This window comes from Microtus pennsylvanicus, chromosome 4 (assembly GCF_037038515.1).
Source record: "Microtus pennsylvanicus isolate mMicPen1 chromosome 4, mMicPen1.hap1, whole genome shotgun sequence".
NCBI lineage: Eukaryota > Metazoa > Chordata > Mammalia > Rodentia > Cricetidae > Microtus > Microtus pennsylvanicus.
In genome coordinates, this window is record NC_134582.1 from 123,041,049 (window position 1) to 123,057,294 (window position 16,246).

A 16,246-nucleotide genomic window follows, 5' to 3' on the forward strand; every position below is an offset into this window, starting at 1 on the left:
CCCAAAGTAGAGAACATCTTATGTGGTACAAACAGGTCATAATAGCCAACACTAACAAACATCCTGCAATGGTGACATCTATGTTTTATCACTGACATCTATGTTTTTCTCATTTTTAATAAATCATTTTTTTGGCTTAGAAACCAAAAAATTTTTTTGGATGCTTAGCAATTAAAATGTATTATTACTTAAGGGGTTGTGGAGATGTCTCAGTCAGTAAAATGCTTGCCTTGCAAGTACAAAGACCCAAGTTCAAGTCCTAAAATTCATGTAAAGAAGCCAGATGAGGTTATGTATGCTTGTAGTCCTTAAGCTGGGGATGGAGAAACAAAAAGACATCTGGGGCTTATTGTCCAGCAAGCCTAGCCTACTTGGCAAACTCTAGATAAATGAGACCCTGTCTCAACAAACCGCCGGAATGTCACATGACGATGCTCTTTGGCCTCCATACATATTTGCATAATACACACACATATATAATACTTGTACATATACAAAGCACATATACATAAAACATACATGTACTAAATATTAGTTAAGCAAATCTGCATTTCATACTAGTAATCTTAATGCTTAAGGCAGCTCAATATAGCAGAAATGTCACTGTTACAGTTATAGGTCATTGGGGAAGTGTCTTGGAAGATTATACTTAATCATCTCATCACTCTTCTCTCTTGAGTTCCTGCCCACTGAGATGTAAATAACCTCTGCCACACTGTCCCATTGCCACAACGTTCTGTCTCAGCATAGACCTAGAAATGGAGCCTGAGCATGGCCTGAACTCCTTGAAGCCACGAGGAAAAATAAATCTTTGACCTCGTAAGTTGTTTTTATTAAGTATTTTGTCACAGAGATCATAAAAACTAATCCAGACAGTAAGATTACATGTGGCACAAGGAGGTGAGAGACCACGGACCTTCTGTTTCCTTCTGTCTGTCTGTGATAGCAAATCAAGGAATGAGAAGTCTCAAAACAGCAGGGCGGATATCACACATCCCTTGTTTCCCAGAATCGGAAACACTTACTTTGCCTTGAGGGTCTCCTCCTGAAAATTCCAGTGGGGATCTTCTACCAGCTGCAGTTCTCGCAGTACCCTCCCGGGCTTATAGGCTGCATTGATGATCATGCTGAGAACCTGCGGGGAGGAAGATACCACCAAATCAGCCACAACTCTGTCCATTCCTGCTGAGTTTGACAAGAAGGTGTCCAAAACCACGCTGTTGACAAGAGGTTTTCGCCTTACATCTCATTAAGCGAATGGCTCTAATGAGGTCTAATAGGACGCGCTGAGCCAACATGGAACTAACTCACCAACTAGAAAACAGAAAACCGAGCCATCCTGGCTTGGAAACTGGAAACCGCTCACTAGTGGGAGAGCCTGATACTTGAGAACTCTTCACTTCATTATTCCTCCCAACAGGGTGACTCTTCACTAGGGTCCTGAGATTTTTCATTCTGTCTTGGAAGACCCATGTTGGGGTCTGGAAAGATGGCTCAGTGGCTCAGAGCAGGTACTGCTCTTGCAAAAGGACCTGTGTTTGGTTCCCAGCACCCATGTCTAGCAGCTCACAACTGCCTGCAATTCCCACTTCAAGGGATCCAACACCCTCTTCTAACCTCCGCAAACAGCTGTATTCATGTGCACAGCCCCTCAAATACAACTAATTAAAGATAAACATTAATCTTGCACTTTTTTTTATGTAACCAGAGAAGCAAACACTATGTTTGGGCTCACACTGCAGTGGAGACTTCAGTTGCCTGTAAGGAGTGGGAGAAGTTCCTGAAAGCTGATAAAGCCTCCACTTACAAGCATTTGATTTGATAGTGTGCTTGGGTATTGGTTGAAGCACTGGTCTGGAGCATTAACATCATCCATGTCATATGTGTTCAAATCACATACTCATTTCCAAGTCTGAAGTGCAAGAAAATAAATATGTGGAGATTGCCTACAGCAAAGTGCCCAGAATGACCAGATATCTCTATACACACTAAGGGCCAACGGAGCAGGTTCTAGTGAAGAGAGGCACTCCTAGTAATCTCAGTGTGCCTATTTACTAAAACCATCAAGGAACTTAGACTTCTGGGCACCGGCCTCTTACTCAGCAAGTCATGATTCACTTGTTGTATTTTGGAAAGAGCCCCTCAAGCAGCCAAAGCTGACTCCTAACTCTGATCCAGAGCCGGAAGTCAAGGAAAGCGTCAGCATGTCTGCACAATTAGCTCCTGACATTCACAAGCTCTGCCACACTCCAAGCTCTCCTGATAACCAGATACAGTCAACAGTAAATCAGGGAATCAGGGGTTATATTCCACAAAGTGGCCACCTGTGACAGCGCCAGGGGAGGCCAGGAATACAGAGAGGTAGGAGAATTACATGGCACTGTCCCTTGAGTTTAGCCAGGGTCAGAAAAGGTATGGGTAGTCACATCAGACTGGAGGCACAGACTGCATGCTTGACGGCAGAATATGATAGAGAGTGAGAAAACCAATTCCAAGATGAGAGAGAAGCATGGCTGCCACCACGTCTCCTTTGGGTGGAAATCAGTCAACACAAAGGGGGAGACAGAAGGATATTCAGGAAAATATTGGCCAGCGTGGATATAGCCTGCTAACGTCTGAAAACAATGAAGCTTTCAGAGATAGGGACGCGGCTGCATCGGTAAAGCACTTGCCACACAAATATGAGGATCTGAGTTCAAGTCCCAATACCTACATATGAAGTCAGGTGTGGTGGCAGGCACCTGTAACACCGCACTGGGAAGACAAAGGCAGGCGATTCCTGGAGCTTGCTTGCCTACCATGCTAGCCAAATTGGTGGCTTCCAGGTTTCAGGTTTTGGAACTATGTCTCAAGAAATAAGGTGACAGAGGAAGATACCCAAAGTTGACTTCTGGCCACCACCACATGTACTCACACATATATACACCTATATCTTCCCAAACATGTATGAAACCATGACCGTTTACACTTCCACCCAAAGAGAGACAAACTGTATTATATAGTGAGTATGAAACCCACTTTGTCCTAGGTGGCACTGGGCTTTGTCCCAAGGGCTCTGACTAGCCCTCACAAGAGGCATACTTGAACCCAGGGGCTAGAATGAAACAAGGCAATACAGACTGTTGTGGTACATTTTGTTTTCTACATTAAAACAACCATCTGATTTTTTTTCTGTTTGCCATCAGTACAATTTTAAAAGCTGAGTTTAAAAATAAATCTAATTAGAGCTGGCTGTAGTAACATGTGAAGCATTTATCACCAGGCAATAACATTTCAGTTGCTTCTCTTCTTTGTGACTCGCGGAGAAAACCCCAGAGCTACGTTATCATTTGCTGCATATCAGAATGCAGTTGGTGACTGTGAATAGGACCAGAACTTGTCTTCCAGAGTTCAACTCAGCCCGGAACCAAGCAGTAATTAAATTAGAAAGGTACCCGATACTGGATTCTTTTTTCTCATGGTTTTCCCCAATACCAGCCCATTTGTCTTCAAATTCAACAAGGTTCTCTCCGATGTGAGTGCTGATACACACACCTACTGCATCCATGATTGCTGAAGAAAATACAGCTGCCCCATAAAAAGAACTCCATGGGGGCTTGGGAGGCTGCTCAGAGGCTAAAGAGCTGGCCAGACAGTATGAGGATCTGAGTTTGGTCCCTAGAACCCACATAAATGCTAGCTAGGTGTGGCAGTTCACCTGTGATCCCAGTCTCATAAGACAAAAACAGGAGATCCCAGAGCAAGCTGGCTAGCTAGACTAGCCATATCATAAGGGTGCTGTCTCCATGAACACAAAAGAAGATGGTATCTCAGGCCTCCAAATGCATTCACACTTCTCCAGGTGCATGCCAGCAATATACATACATGCATAGTAGACACAAACACACAAATGAACTAATAAAAACTAAGAAGGTAGATATCACTAGGCAGAGTTAAACCAAATGACTTTGCCTCACAAACTATCAGAAGACAATTCAGTATGTTCTCCGTAAGAGATCAGAAACAGCATGAAGCCTATCCTCAACTAAGGAAACTGTCAACCAAGCTCTGTCTGAGCAACTCCAATTGAAAATCCACACTGCAAAGCAATGGCTCATGGCATCCCTTAGACTTTGGAATGTTGAGAATACACCACGTAAGCAAGTACCCCTCTATGGGTTACAGGAGAAAAGCAATGTTCTCTCTAGTTGGAAATGCCTAGGATCAAATCTCAGTTAAATCCCTGGAAGCCACAGACTTCTGGGCAAGATGACTTTCTCCATTTGTCTGTGGAGCACATGCATTTACCTCGTCATCTTCCCTATGGCTGCTACCACACTGGGCACAGCTTCTGTGACCCTGCAGAGACAGGTTCCTGACACTGTTAGTTCCCTGCTTATTTGCTTCCTGCCACATTGGGTGGGAACTGTAGAAAGACCTCTTAAGCACTGGATCTGTAAGGCCCTTAAGGCCCAGGTGGGAAAGGCTTGGTCCCCAATGCCAGACAGCACTGAGAGGTAGGAGAATCTCTAGATCATTAGGAACATGTCCCGGAATGGGATGAAGGAATCCTAGCCCATCTTCTTTCTCTTTATCACTTCAAAGCGTGGAGGTGGACAGCTTTCCTCCAGCATGTACTCTCCGCCATGATGGACTATCTCACCAAGGATCCCAAAGCAACTGGACCAACTGGAAGCCCAGCGACTCTGAGCCCACATATTCTTTTTCTTTTAATAAGCCCATGGTCTCAGGTGTGCTACTGTCATGAAATAGGACAATATCCATAAGGCCCATTTGTTTTCTCTCTCAGGGCTTCTTTCCAAAAGTCCCTTCACAGAAACCTCCTTTGAGTGCCCTCCAGATAAGGGTTGCTGGGACAAGAGTCATTTTCCTCAGTGGTGCAGCCATGGGTAAGTTGCCTTCAAGCTACCTCTCACCATATTACTATATGGAACCCTAACTCATTGGTCAAGAAATATTAAAGTAGAAGGGACTAGCTGAAAAGAAGACAATCTCAGTAAAAAGGGGATGACTTAGATGGAAATATTCAGGAGTAAATACAATTAAAATACATTAAATATACATAAGAAAAGATCACAATGAAATCCATTATTTTTTAACAGATGCTAATAAAAACTAAGAATTAATAAGACCATCGCTGTTACTTAATGCCAACTTCTCTCCGTTTCACTGACGAACATGACTTGACAGCCATCCTCATTTTCCATCAGCTCCACAATTAGATTGCTGTTTGACTTCACGCATTAGGAATGCATAAACAGAGGATAAATAATGAGATAGGTACAAGTATTTGACAGAGGATAACAATGGTAATAGATGATACACAGATACTATGATAGGTAGATGATAAATAGGTAGATGTATAGATATAAATAAATGGCTGTAAATATATAATAGATATATAACATAATGATGATAGATGATGATGAAGACATGATAAGATAGATATAATAAACATCATAGAGCTAGATGTTGGCTGAATAAATAGATGGACAGGATGGCAGATGCTAACAAAGATCAAAGATACAGATAGCAGACATGTATAGATGGTAGGGGATGGACAAATAGATTGAAAACTATAGAGGTTGGATACTAGAAGGCGGATGATAGACAGACGGTCAGATGGATACTAGAAGGCAGATGATAGACAGACAGATGGTTAGATAAGCAGATAAATAGGTAGCAGATACAGAGAAAACATGGTGGAATATGGAGATAACGGAGTGCGTAAACTAGGACAGTGTGGAGCAGGATTATATTTATTTCTTCAATCCAAAAAAAGGACACCATCTTGGTAGACCTGATATACATGATCATACTTAGTCTCTGGACCCTACTCATGCCTACAAGACTCATCGCTTCGCCAGCAACCTCAACTCACTAGGGCAGAAAGTCACACAGCACAGAAGTGACATACTCAGAGAGAGGTTCATCACATCCAAGGAAGTGGTACACTTGCGGAGACTTGTTGCCTCCAAGGAAGTGATACATTCACAAAGGCTCATCACATCCAAATGTTCCCTATAGGTACAGGCTCTATGAACCTTTCTTCTAAGAATTAGCTAGCAGCAGCAGAAGAAGAAAGAGGGAAGACAAGATTATGATGTTCTTAAGTTCTAATAATATTTACAATGTATTGGTTTCCCCTCTATTTCTTTTTCTTTAGCTCTACAGTCCACGCTGCCAAAGAAGAGAGGTAACACCTCTGCAAAGCTAATGCAACCACAGAGTGATGGCCAGCTGAATATCATCAGAAGTTGAGGTACTCATCTCAGGACACGCTGACACAAGTCAGCAGATGAGACATTCTGCTTCTCTAGTTTCATGTCCCTGGTGGCTGGTTCTCCCTTTACCCCAGTAACACACTGCATTTAACTAAACACAACAGGTAGACCAGGTGTTCCATAGGATGGCACAAGATACTAACAGTCTTAGAATAATACTACGTAAATCCATGGTTTGTCTGTCAGGGACCTTGGCAAACTGGAGAAGACATCAGGTTAGAATGATCTGAGTTATAAATTGATGCTCCCACTTAGCAATGATTTTACTGAACATGCATGTTTATGATAAATGCCATCACTATTATCTGTCATTGATAATTCTATGGTACCCATAAAATGGCCCAGCACATAAGAAGTCCTCATAAGACTTGACTTGGTCCCTAACAACAGAAGGTCAAGACCCACTTCAGGTCCTGAGTTTACTTTATAGGATGTTGGGAGTTGGATGGATTCTGGGTCCAGCTTAATTAAATCTATCTCCTCTCAATACTATCTCTGAAGTCAAGGTCAGTCATGCATGGCTTTCTGGGTCTCTACAGAGCTCTCCTAAGTCTAATATCCAGAAAACAAGTAGATGCATGGTTTAGCTACTGCTTTCTAGAAGCTTCTTCTGTCTTACAGAACCCCTCACACATGTCTTAGAACCTCCTCTCCTAAGCTTGCAGCTAGTCTTTCCAAACACCAGCCCTACATCCACCTACAGACACTATTTACTTAGAGCAGATGAGACACAGAGAAAACAACCCTCATTTCACATTTTCTGAAGATACAAAAGGGTTTCAATTTCCAATACTGCTGATGGCCCAGAAAAGCAAGGCACCTGTCTCTGCTTCAATTGCCTCGTTCTCTTTAAGCAGAATGAAATTTGAAGCCATGCAAAGGTTCTGGCACCAAAGAAGAGCATTAGCATAAATATTGGTTTGGTGGAACTTACATTTTTCTTCCACTTCCAGAACCGAGGCGCTTGCTTTTATTTATTTATTTCTCCTTCCACCACTCTGCAGACACTTTTAACCATCAGTGAAAACTAACTGTTGTCATCAGAGCACTGCTTCTGGCTAGGCTTTTACATTTGGTGACTGGCATTCTATCAGAAAATGATTGGGGTAACTTCTTTTGACTTGAAAGAAAATAACTTAGACAAGTAAGATAGCCAGTCCCTAAAGAGATAATGAAGCCAAGGTCTTGTTGCTAGTTAACTCAGCTGGCAGACAATAGAAAGTCTCCTGTTAGCGACCAGAACCTGTCACATGAATCAGGCCTACAGGCGCCCGCGACAAAACTCCATCAGTCACTGAATCTTTGTTAGGTTTGGTGTCCCTGACCTGTTAATACTAGGCAGTATCACAGGCAAACAATCAATCTATGCCACTGTAGCCACAGTCCAGTCACATCACCCTGCAGTGACTCTGAGAAATCCCCAAGACCCAGGCTTCACATTCAAGCTGCTTGCAATACCAAAGAGAGCTGCTCACACATGGCTTCCTCTGAGCTCTTAGGTGCTACTCAACAATGAAGCACCATACAGCCCAGAACCCTCTTATTCTTAAAATATAACACAGCCTTTTATATCTATTGTTTAGCCATAGCCTAATGTCTTGTGTTCCAGCCAGAACCGACCTGCTCGCCAGATCTTCCCCAAATGCCCATATGGTTGAGATTGCACTTTACCTCTGCCAAGCAAAATGTCATCTGCCATATTTGGTCCCCTCCATCCATTTTCCCTCTACTGTGTTTGTTAAGTTTTGGATCATATAATTTTTCCAAAATCAAATGAGAAACTCTGAAAGAAGCCTAGTGGTACTGGGTTTTGATCCAGTGGTTCAGATAGCGATAGCGCCTGGTTCCTAGAAGTTGCCTGGTAAATATTACATCAATGGGTAAATGGGTTGTGTGGCCATAGAACTGTGCTTTAAAAAGCATCCATTCTGACACAGCAGCAATAGGAAGGTCACACTGGCATCCTTTTTCTTAAAGGGAGCCCTGGTGTGTGCAGGACAAGAGCAGAGAATTCCCTGAGGAGCCTGGAAACTTTCATTATTCCAGTGGGTCAACAAATACCACCTGAAGTTGGGCCAGTAAGATGCAGTAGAAGCAGGGCTGGAGAGATGGCTCTGGGGTTAAGAGCACAAGCTGTTTTTCCAAAGAAGCTGGGTTGAGGCAGGTTCAGTTCCTAGCACCTACATGGTAACTCACAACTCTTTGTTAACTCTAGTTCAGACACTCTCATGCATGCAGGCAAACCACCAATGCACACAAAAACTTCATAAAACGAAGTTTGTTTATGCCAGGCAGTGGTGGTGCGTGCCTTTAATCCCAGCACTTGGGAGGCAGAGACAAGTGGGTCTCTGTGAGTTCAAGGCCATTCTGGTCTACAAATAGAGTTCCAGGACAGCCAGAGCTGTTACACAGAGAAACCCGGTCTTAAAGCAACAACAACAAAAACAACAAACAAACACTGTAGTAAAAGGACCTCCGATGTCTATTTGCTTCTTTGAGGAGAGCCTCTACCATAGGTCACCTCCCCATAAAGAAAGGAAATGGAAATTACTTTCCAAGTCTTGAGTGGCCAGGGCTTGGCCTGGATCAAGCAAACCAGGCAGGTTATTACTGTCTAAGTGCAGGTGCCAGGGAGGCAATGTGGAGGGAGAAGACAGTAAAGATGTCCCTTCGTTGGGCTGGTAGCTCAGCTGGTGGAATGCAGGAAGTCCTGGGTTAGATATCATCACTACATTAAAACTTGGGTAGTAGTGTATACCTGTAATTCCTAAATTGGGGTGGAGAGAGGGGCATAAGGAATTGTAGGTCAACACTGCATTGATGGTGAGTTCAAGGTCAGACCAGAATATATGAAACCCTGTCTTTAAAAGAAGCAGACAAGGAAAAGGAAAAGAAAATGTGCCCGCCACTTTATCCTGCCATATGAGGTCCCACTTGGCTATATAAGGTACCTTCCTCCTTGAAAACCTTGTACTATTTGGTCCCGAGTATTCACTCCACATATTCATTCTCCTGCCTTCCTAGAGCACTTGATTTAAATATATCACAACATACCTCCCTAACTCGTTGAAGGAAAGCATGTTGATTAGACCATGAGTCTTTCAAGGGTAGGGATGCCATTCTTTCACATCTGAATCTCTAGCGGTCCATCCCCAGAGACTGAGGCGCTTTGCTGGATGTGAGCTAAACTGAACCACTTGAGGGATCGGACATCCCCTTTGGAAACTTAACCACAAGTTAAGAACGTGAGAACAGCTCACGCGTCTTACCTCTTTAAGCACCAGCACGCACTTGCCAGGTCCCACGGACTGAGGTAGCTCTGCAATCCTCCCTTTGTTCAGGAACGGGCCTGAGAAACACCGGTGGTTGACGAAGAGCTGTGGGCAGCAGTACTTCCCATTGACAGTCCCTGCTGGGAGAGAATGAAAGGCACAGTGGATGCCGGGGATTGCTTTACCGGGACTTTATGGCGCTGTCAAGACCTGTGCTGGATCCAAAGATCTAGTCTTGACTGGTGGAAAATGTGGAGAAGAAATGACTCGGAGTGGTCACTGCTTCCCCAGGAGCTAGAGCTCTTAAGATTCTTAATTAAACAGGCTGACTTGAGTTTCAAAGTATGACAGCAAGAAAAGTGATTTCCCCTTGGAGAAAAGTTAGGACACAGGTGTCCTAACACCAGCCCATTGTCAGATCTGTCAAAAGTATCTTAAGATCTACACTAAGGTACTTTTACAATTTGCTTATTTTTCCCACTATGTAAACACAGACTTTTCTGTCGATTATATAGTATCTGAATTATAGAAAGAAGTAGTCTATAACAATGACAAACTGGGAATTACTACACATCTCAAAGACAAACACTGGCATAGAGATAGGATCCCCTGTTAAGTTCCACCCTAGCAACTCCCCTCACTGCCATTATAACAGTGGTTCTCAAGCTTCCTAAGGCTGCAACCCTTTAATACAGTTCCTCAGGTGGTGACCCCAACTGCAAAATTATTTTCATTGCTACTTCATAACTGCAATCTCGTTACTATTATAACTCATAAAACATCTGTGTTTTCTTATGGTCTTAGGAGATCCAAAGGGGTCATGGACCACAGGTTGAAAACCTCTGCCCTAGAAGTAACCACCATGCTGAAATATGTCAGTTGTCATTCTCATACAAATCAATAAACTTTATTTCTCAACTCATGGATATGTGCAACAAGTGTTATGTTTCTGGGATCTTTACAAAAAACATCTCAAGGGTAGTTTTCTGTCAGATTTTGTTAGTTTACTTAAGTTTCCTAGAGTCACAAGCCAATAAAATTATATGGAATTTACCAACAAACTCGAAACAAGAAGTGTTTACTTCTAGCCATGATTCGTTCCTCTTATGGTCATACCGGTTGATTTGTCATTTCTCTGACAAATACTTAGCTAACAGCTACTTTTCCTGAGTTTCCGGTAATGACTTAAGGAATGTGTCTTCAAATATCAACTTCTTCTATGGGCCGGGTATTTGTGTAAGGACACAGTAGCATTGGCTTGTCCATCCATCCGCATAGCCACATCTCAGTAACGATGACCACACGGCTCCCTACAGTGACGACTCCAATGAGATTCCCAACAGCATCGTGTTAGCATTGCTGCTGTCCCACATCCAGGCGAACTAAGCATTGTCAGGCTTCTCCATGTTGCCAATATGATAGAGAGAAAATACACCCGACCGTGGCTTGAACTCCCATCCTTTTGACACACGCAGTGGGACATAGTAGGTCTCCAGCTCTGTAACCCAGACTGCTGTGGAACTTACAGCTCATCTGCTTTGGGCTCCCAAGTGCTGGACCACCACATCTGGTTTGATTAAAATTTCTTGGTGTTTATAATAAATAATTAAATCTCTTTGGGCTAAGAGACCTACTCTCTGATCTACTCACTTGGCTCTTACCCAAGATATGCCACAGATATGGGCACTGTAGTATTATTTCAGAAATACAACCATTCATGGGAAGGTAATTTAACGGTTTGGAAAGGCCAGTTTCTTAAACTTCAGACCCAGTAGACAGTAGGCAGGTATGAAAAAGAGTAATAGAACTGCAGTGAGCTATAAAACAGCAGCTGATGTGATTTTCAAAAAAAAACACTTTGAAACTTGCATTTTACACAACAAGCTAGATAATTAACTTCACAACTGAATTTCCTTAAAATTCTTGGTAGTATTAACCAAACTTTTAGTTAAGTGTCCATCTAACCTACTTATAAAATTGTTCTATTTACTGCAAAGAGAGAATCAGCTAATGGGAACATTCATAGCGTGTAGACCATAGTCCTGGAATTCAAAGCAGATTTGGCTTGGTTAAGAACACAGAAGCCTGAGTCAAGAATCGGTTCATGCAGACATCATATCTGCATCACATTTGGTGGTCCAATGGCCGTTCACAATCTCACAAAGATATAACAATGTGTTGACAAGTCTATCTGTCATAATCAGCTTCTCAGGCTCAGATTTGCTTGAATAAATCAAAAAGTTGTGTGTGGGGGGTGTAAAGGTCACTCAGGCAAAGGTGCAAATGGATAAGCCAGAGACAGTGGCATACACTTGGAATCCCAGTACTTGGTAGGATGAGACAGGGGAATTGAGAGTTCAAGGCTAACCTGGGCTATAAGACAAGACCATGTCTCTAAAGAGTCAAGTGGAACTGTGATAAAATGGCAAGAAAGAAATGCTCAACACTACTGCTCAATGTTTTCCTTTCCTTCAACGTGGTCCGTGACACAGAATGTTAATCTGATTTGTAATGGCCAAACACCAAACAGATCCTTTTCCTGAAGATTACAGGACCTGCTTACAGCTCCTGGCCAAACAGTAGAAAAGAGGAAGTACAACTTTAGACTAATAAAAAATTTGAAGATGTATACGTGTCAGCGAGTGGCAACAAAGGAAAAGAAAACAGGCTCAAAGCTGAGATGCGGTGACTAAAGTGACAGCCGTGTCTCCCGTCACGGCCACATGGTGGGGCGAGACAGAGTCCTTCCTGGGCCATTTACCTGTGGCGTCCACATGAGGGAATAAGCAGAGGTCATGAGGTATTTTCTCAACAGGCACTGTGGATGACAATCTGTGGATATAGAAAATCAACTATTACAGGGAACAGAAGGGAGCAGGGCACTGTGAAATCTCTTAAATCTCTTCATTATTTAAAAGGACTACATCAGAAAGGAAGGAAGCCCGAGAGTCATTGTAAGGTAGGCTGTGGGTACAAGAGTAGCATCAGTAACTACAGAAGGAGGTCATTTTGGAAAGCTGCTTTTCAAATTCATTTGATGACCCTAAAAGTCTAGGGCACAAGTGCCCCCGAGTGGCCAGCCCTGACCAATGAGTCTCCTCTGAACTTAGAATAAGGTCTTCAATTACATTCCAGATCCAACTGACGTATAATTAATGTCAGACTTTTTCAATGTAGTGTTTAATTTAAAGCGACTTTCAGGTGACTTTGGACATCCTTCCTCTATGCCTATGTGGCTGCATAACGACCATGGTTTTTGAAAACTGCCTAAATGTCATATAAGCCATCTCCAGATATCTTAGGATGGGGAGGGGAGCATCCTCTGCTACAGTGGATGTCAGACTGTGGTTCCCTGATAGCCCACAGAACTGGCATCAGCTGGGAACTGAAGAAATCCAGAATCTCAGACCACACCCCAGATGTCCTAAAGCAGAAATCGTAAGAAGGGGGCCCAGCAATTCGTGAGAAGTGAAAGAATCATTAATCCAAGAACTGCATATTAGGACTCAATCAAGAGCCTCGTGTTAATCTATCTACTTCATGTCACACGGATAAACTGGAGCCAAGTTACAAGCCTGGCCCACAGCATAAAATATGCTCAGAATCATTGTCCTCATTCAATTATTGGTGCAAGTATTTGCTTCGTTCCTTTGGTTTAATTTTAAGCTTGAGTACAGGAAAAGGTGCTATTTCAGTTAACTTTATAACCATATGTTTTGGTTCCTTAAGAAAACATGATCACTGCAGATGGAAGGAACATCTGGGTGTATTTTAAATACTCTATAATGCACAAGAAGCTCACCGGAAGTTCCAACTTTTCAAACACACCCTGCCCACATGCTTTACCCTAAAACACCCCTTTCCCCCCAAATTGCAGCCTATATCTACACCATAATGGAAAATCCTGCACTTGTTACACATGGGACCAAGTTTAATATATTTTTTTTAAAAGAACCCTCAACAGTTTTGTTTGTAAATGGGGATGTTAATATATGAAGAAATATAGCAGCTTCTGACTTTCAGCCTGCTGGGTGACAGGCAGTCTGGGGTGACACAGAAGTCTTTGCCTCTAGGCATTCAGGGTCAGCCAGACAGATCCCCCATCTATAAACTACACTTGCCGTATGAGAGCCACCAAGCATCAGTACCAGAGACAGTCATTTCCATCCATGTAGAATAAAATGTGAGAAATAACCACGGGGCTATAGAGCACACTGAGAGTGGGCTTTGTACTTTACACATAATAACCACACAAGGAATAAGAGCTGTCACCATCAATGGTGGGATGCTTGTTAGCTAATGCCTTAAGGAAACCACTCAGGCCCTTTGTAGCTAAGCATGCAGTTTGAGTGGGGTGGGGAGAAGGAAAGAAAAACATACTTTTTTTCCGGCTGTACAACTGCTATCTTTCTCTTCTTTTCTGCTGTAAAATAAAAAAAGAAAGTGAAAATGAGATTGTTAGTAAGGTTAGTTCTTTTCTAATGGCTTAGTGTAAAAGTGTACCTTGTTTTATTTATTTAGAGACAGGGCCTCCTGCAGGCTAGAACTGGACATGCAGTTGCCAGCACCCTTGAATGTCTGATCCTCCAGGACCCCCCTCCAAAGTGCTGGGGTTACCACCACACCCAACCTGCACAGCACTGGGCCTGAGACCAGGCTTTAGGGTAGTAGCCAGATAGGTATGCCCTGTCTCCACAGAGCTGCTTCCCCAGTCCCCCATTATTTCTGAATGGGACAGGAATTATTTCTCGAAGTCATTTAAGCCTCTAAATAATGAGGATGGTTTTTAGGAAAAGTCTTAATCATTTATTACAATATGCAACAATAATATATAATATAAATTATAATATTAATTTTTATTAAGATGAGTCCTGTGCCTATTCTTATAACTAAAAAGCTGCTGAAGTCAAGCCACAAAATTTACATAATATCTCCTAGCATTAAACAGATATAGCTTTATCAAGCAAGAAAAATTTGTAAGTACATTTAATCTTATCACTACTCTCCTGACTATTTTATTTTAAAGGGCACGTTTAATAAGGAAGATAAAGAGAGCACATATTGTATCGCACATAAACACACATCAAGATAAACTGTTGCAAACTCGACAGAAATTGTGATAAGGCAAAGAATACTGCCAAAATAACACGCCCCCAAATCAACCTTAATGAAAAGAAAATGCTGAATTGCGGGGGGGGGGGGGGCGGGGGGCGGACAGGCAGCTAGCCATGTGCCTGGTCAGATATTCAAGTCCACGAGCAAATAATAACCTGGGGGAGATGAGAGCACTCTGCTACTGTTTCTTTGAAGACTCGTTAAATTTTAATTATGCAAGTGTGTGTATAAGGGGCTGTGTGCTTGTGAGTCCAGTCAAGGGGGCCAGATTCCTTAGAGCTGAGGGCACAGGTAGTTTTAAGCTGCCTGACGTGGTGCCGGGAACTGAACACAGGCTCTCTGCAAGAGCAGTACATCCTCTTAACCACTGAGTTGTCTCTCCAGCTCCAATATTTGCATCCGTTCCTTCACCAGACCTTGTGCTGCAAAGGAGGCAAACTTGAACTCTTATCCCAACAGGCTCTACTAGTTGTAGAGACTTGATTAGCGTAAACAGATGCTGCACTGGGCATAATGGCGCACGCCTTTATTCCCAACACTCAGGAGGCAGAGGCAGGTGGATCTCTGTGATTTTGAGTCCAGTCTGGTGTACATAATGAGTTCTAGAACAGTCAAAGCTACATAGTAAGATCTGCCTTGGGAAAAATATGCTGATAATAGAAAATGCAGAATTATCTGAGTCAAGACTGATTAACAACACAAGCGTAGCATATAAATCAAGCTAAGGTCTACCTTTTTATGAAGGTGATAAACATTTATTAGAAATAAATATTAATGGAGAACCTGGAGAGATGTATATATATACACTCACATGTACATATATACACACATAGATTCATACATAGGCAAAAATTACAAAGAAAATAACCTAGGCTACATAGTAAGACCCTTTATCAAAAATAGGGAGGGGGGAAGAAAATAAAAAAAATATGATGTCTAATCTAAGCTTTCCCAATCAAAACAGTGGATTGCATAGCCTCCTTTAATACCCTCCTTACTGTCGCCTATAAAAATATGACCAAATTGCCAGGCGGTGGTGGCACACACCTTTAATCCCACACTCAGGAGGCAGAGGCAGGCAGATATCTGTGAGTTCAAGGCCAGCCTGGTCTACAGAGCAACTTCCAGGACAGGCTCCAAAGCTACAGAGAAACCCTGTCTCGAAACACCAAAATAAAACAAAACAAAAACAGTCCAAATGTCTGTTTGATACCAACACTTAAAGAATAACTGAGACAGTAATAATAAAGGCAATCCTTAGAACACCTAGAAACTTGATTTTCACCACCTCCTATACCAAATCACCCATTTATTCACCAAGATTATAGACACTATGTCTTCATCATCTCATTCCACTGGGCAACACTTACAGACTGTTTTGTGCGGTGTGGTCAAGGGGTAAAAATTCGCTTCGCACCAGCCCACAGGGAAGATATCCATGGAATCCATATCCACAATGACCTCTGGAATTGGAGTCTGCAGACCTGCAAAGGGAAGAAACCAATACAGTGGGTACTAAAAGAAACAGAAGGAAACACACACACATGAAAGCATCCCTAAAACTGAGAAATGCAT

General features: G+C 42.5%; 1 protein-coding gene across 4 annotated transcripts in view; it reads right to left on the reverse strand.

Moving 5' to 3' along the window:
- Positions 1 to 16,246, reverse strand: part of Sfmbt2 (Scm like with four mbt domains 2) — a 178,912-nt gene that overhangs the window by 23,832 nt on the left and 138,834 nt on the right. For 3 of the 4 annotated variants that reach the window (XM_075970342.1, XM_075970345.1, XM_075970343.1), the window contains exons 12-16: positions 16,042 to 16,155; positions 13,937 to 13,979; positions 12,318 to 12,388; positions 9,554 to 9,696; positions 1,026 to 1,135 (exon numbers count right to left, since the gene is read on the reverse strand). In XM_075970342.1, the coding sequence (XP_075826457.1) occupies positions 1,026 to 1,135; positions 9,554 to 9,696; positions 12,318 to 12,388; positions 13,937 to 13,979; positions 16,042 to 16,155 (481 nt within the window). The remainder of the gene's footprint in view (positions 1 to 1,025; positions 1,136 to 9,553; positions 9,697 to 12,317; positions 12,389 to 13,936; positions 13,980 to 16,041; positions 16,156 to 16,246) is intronic. The other variant, XM_075970344.1, reaches the window with a different exon arrangement.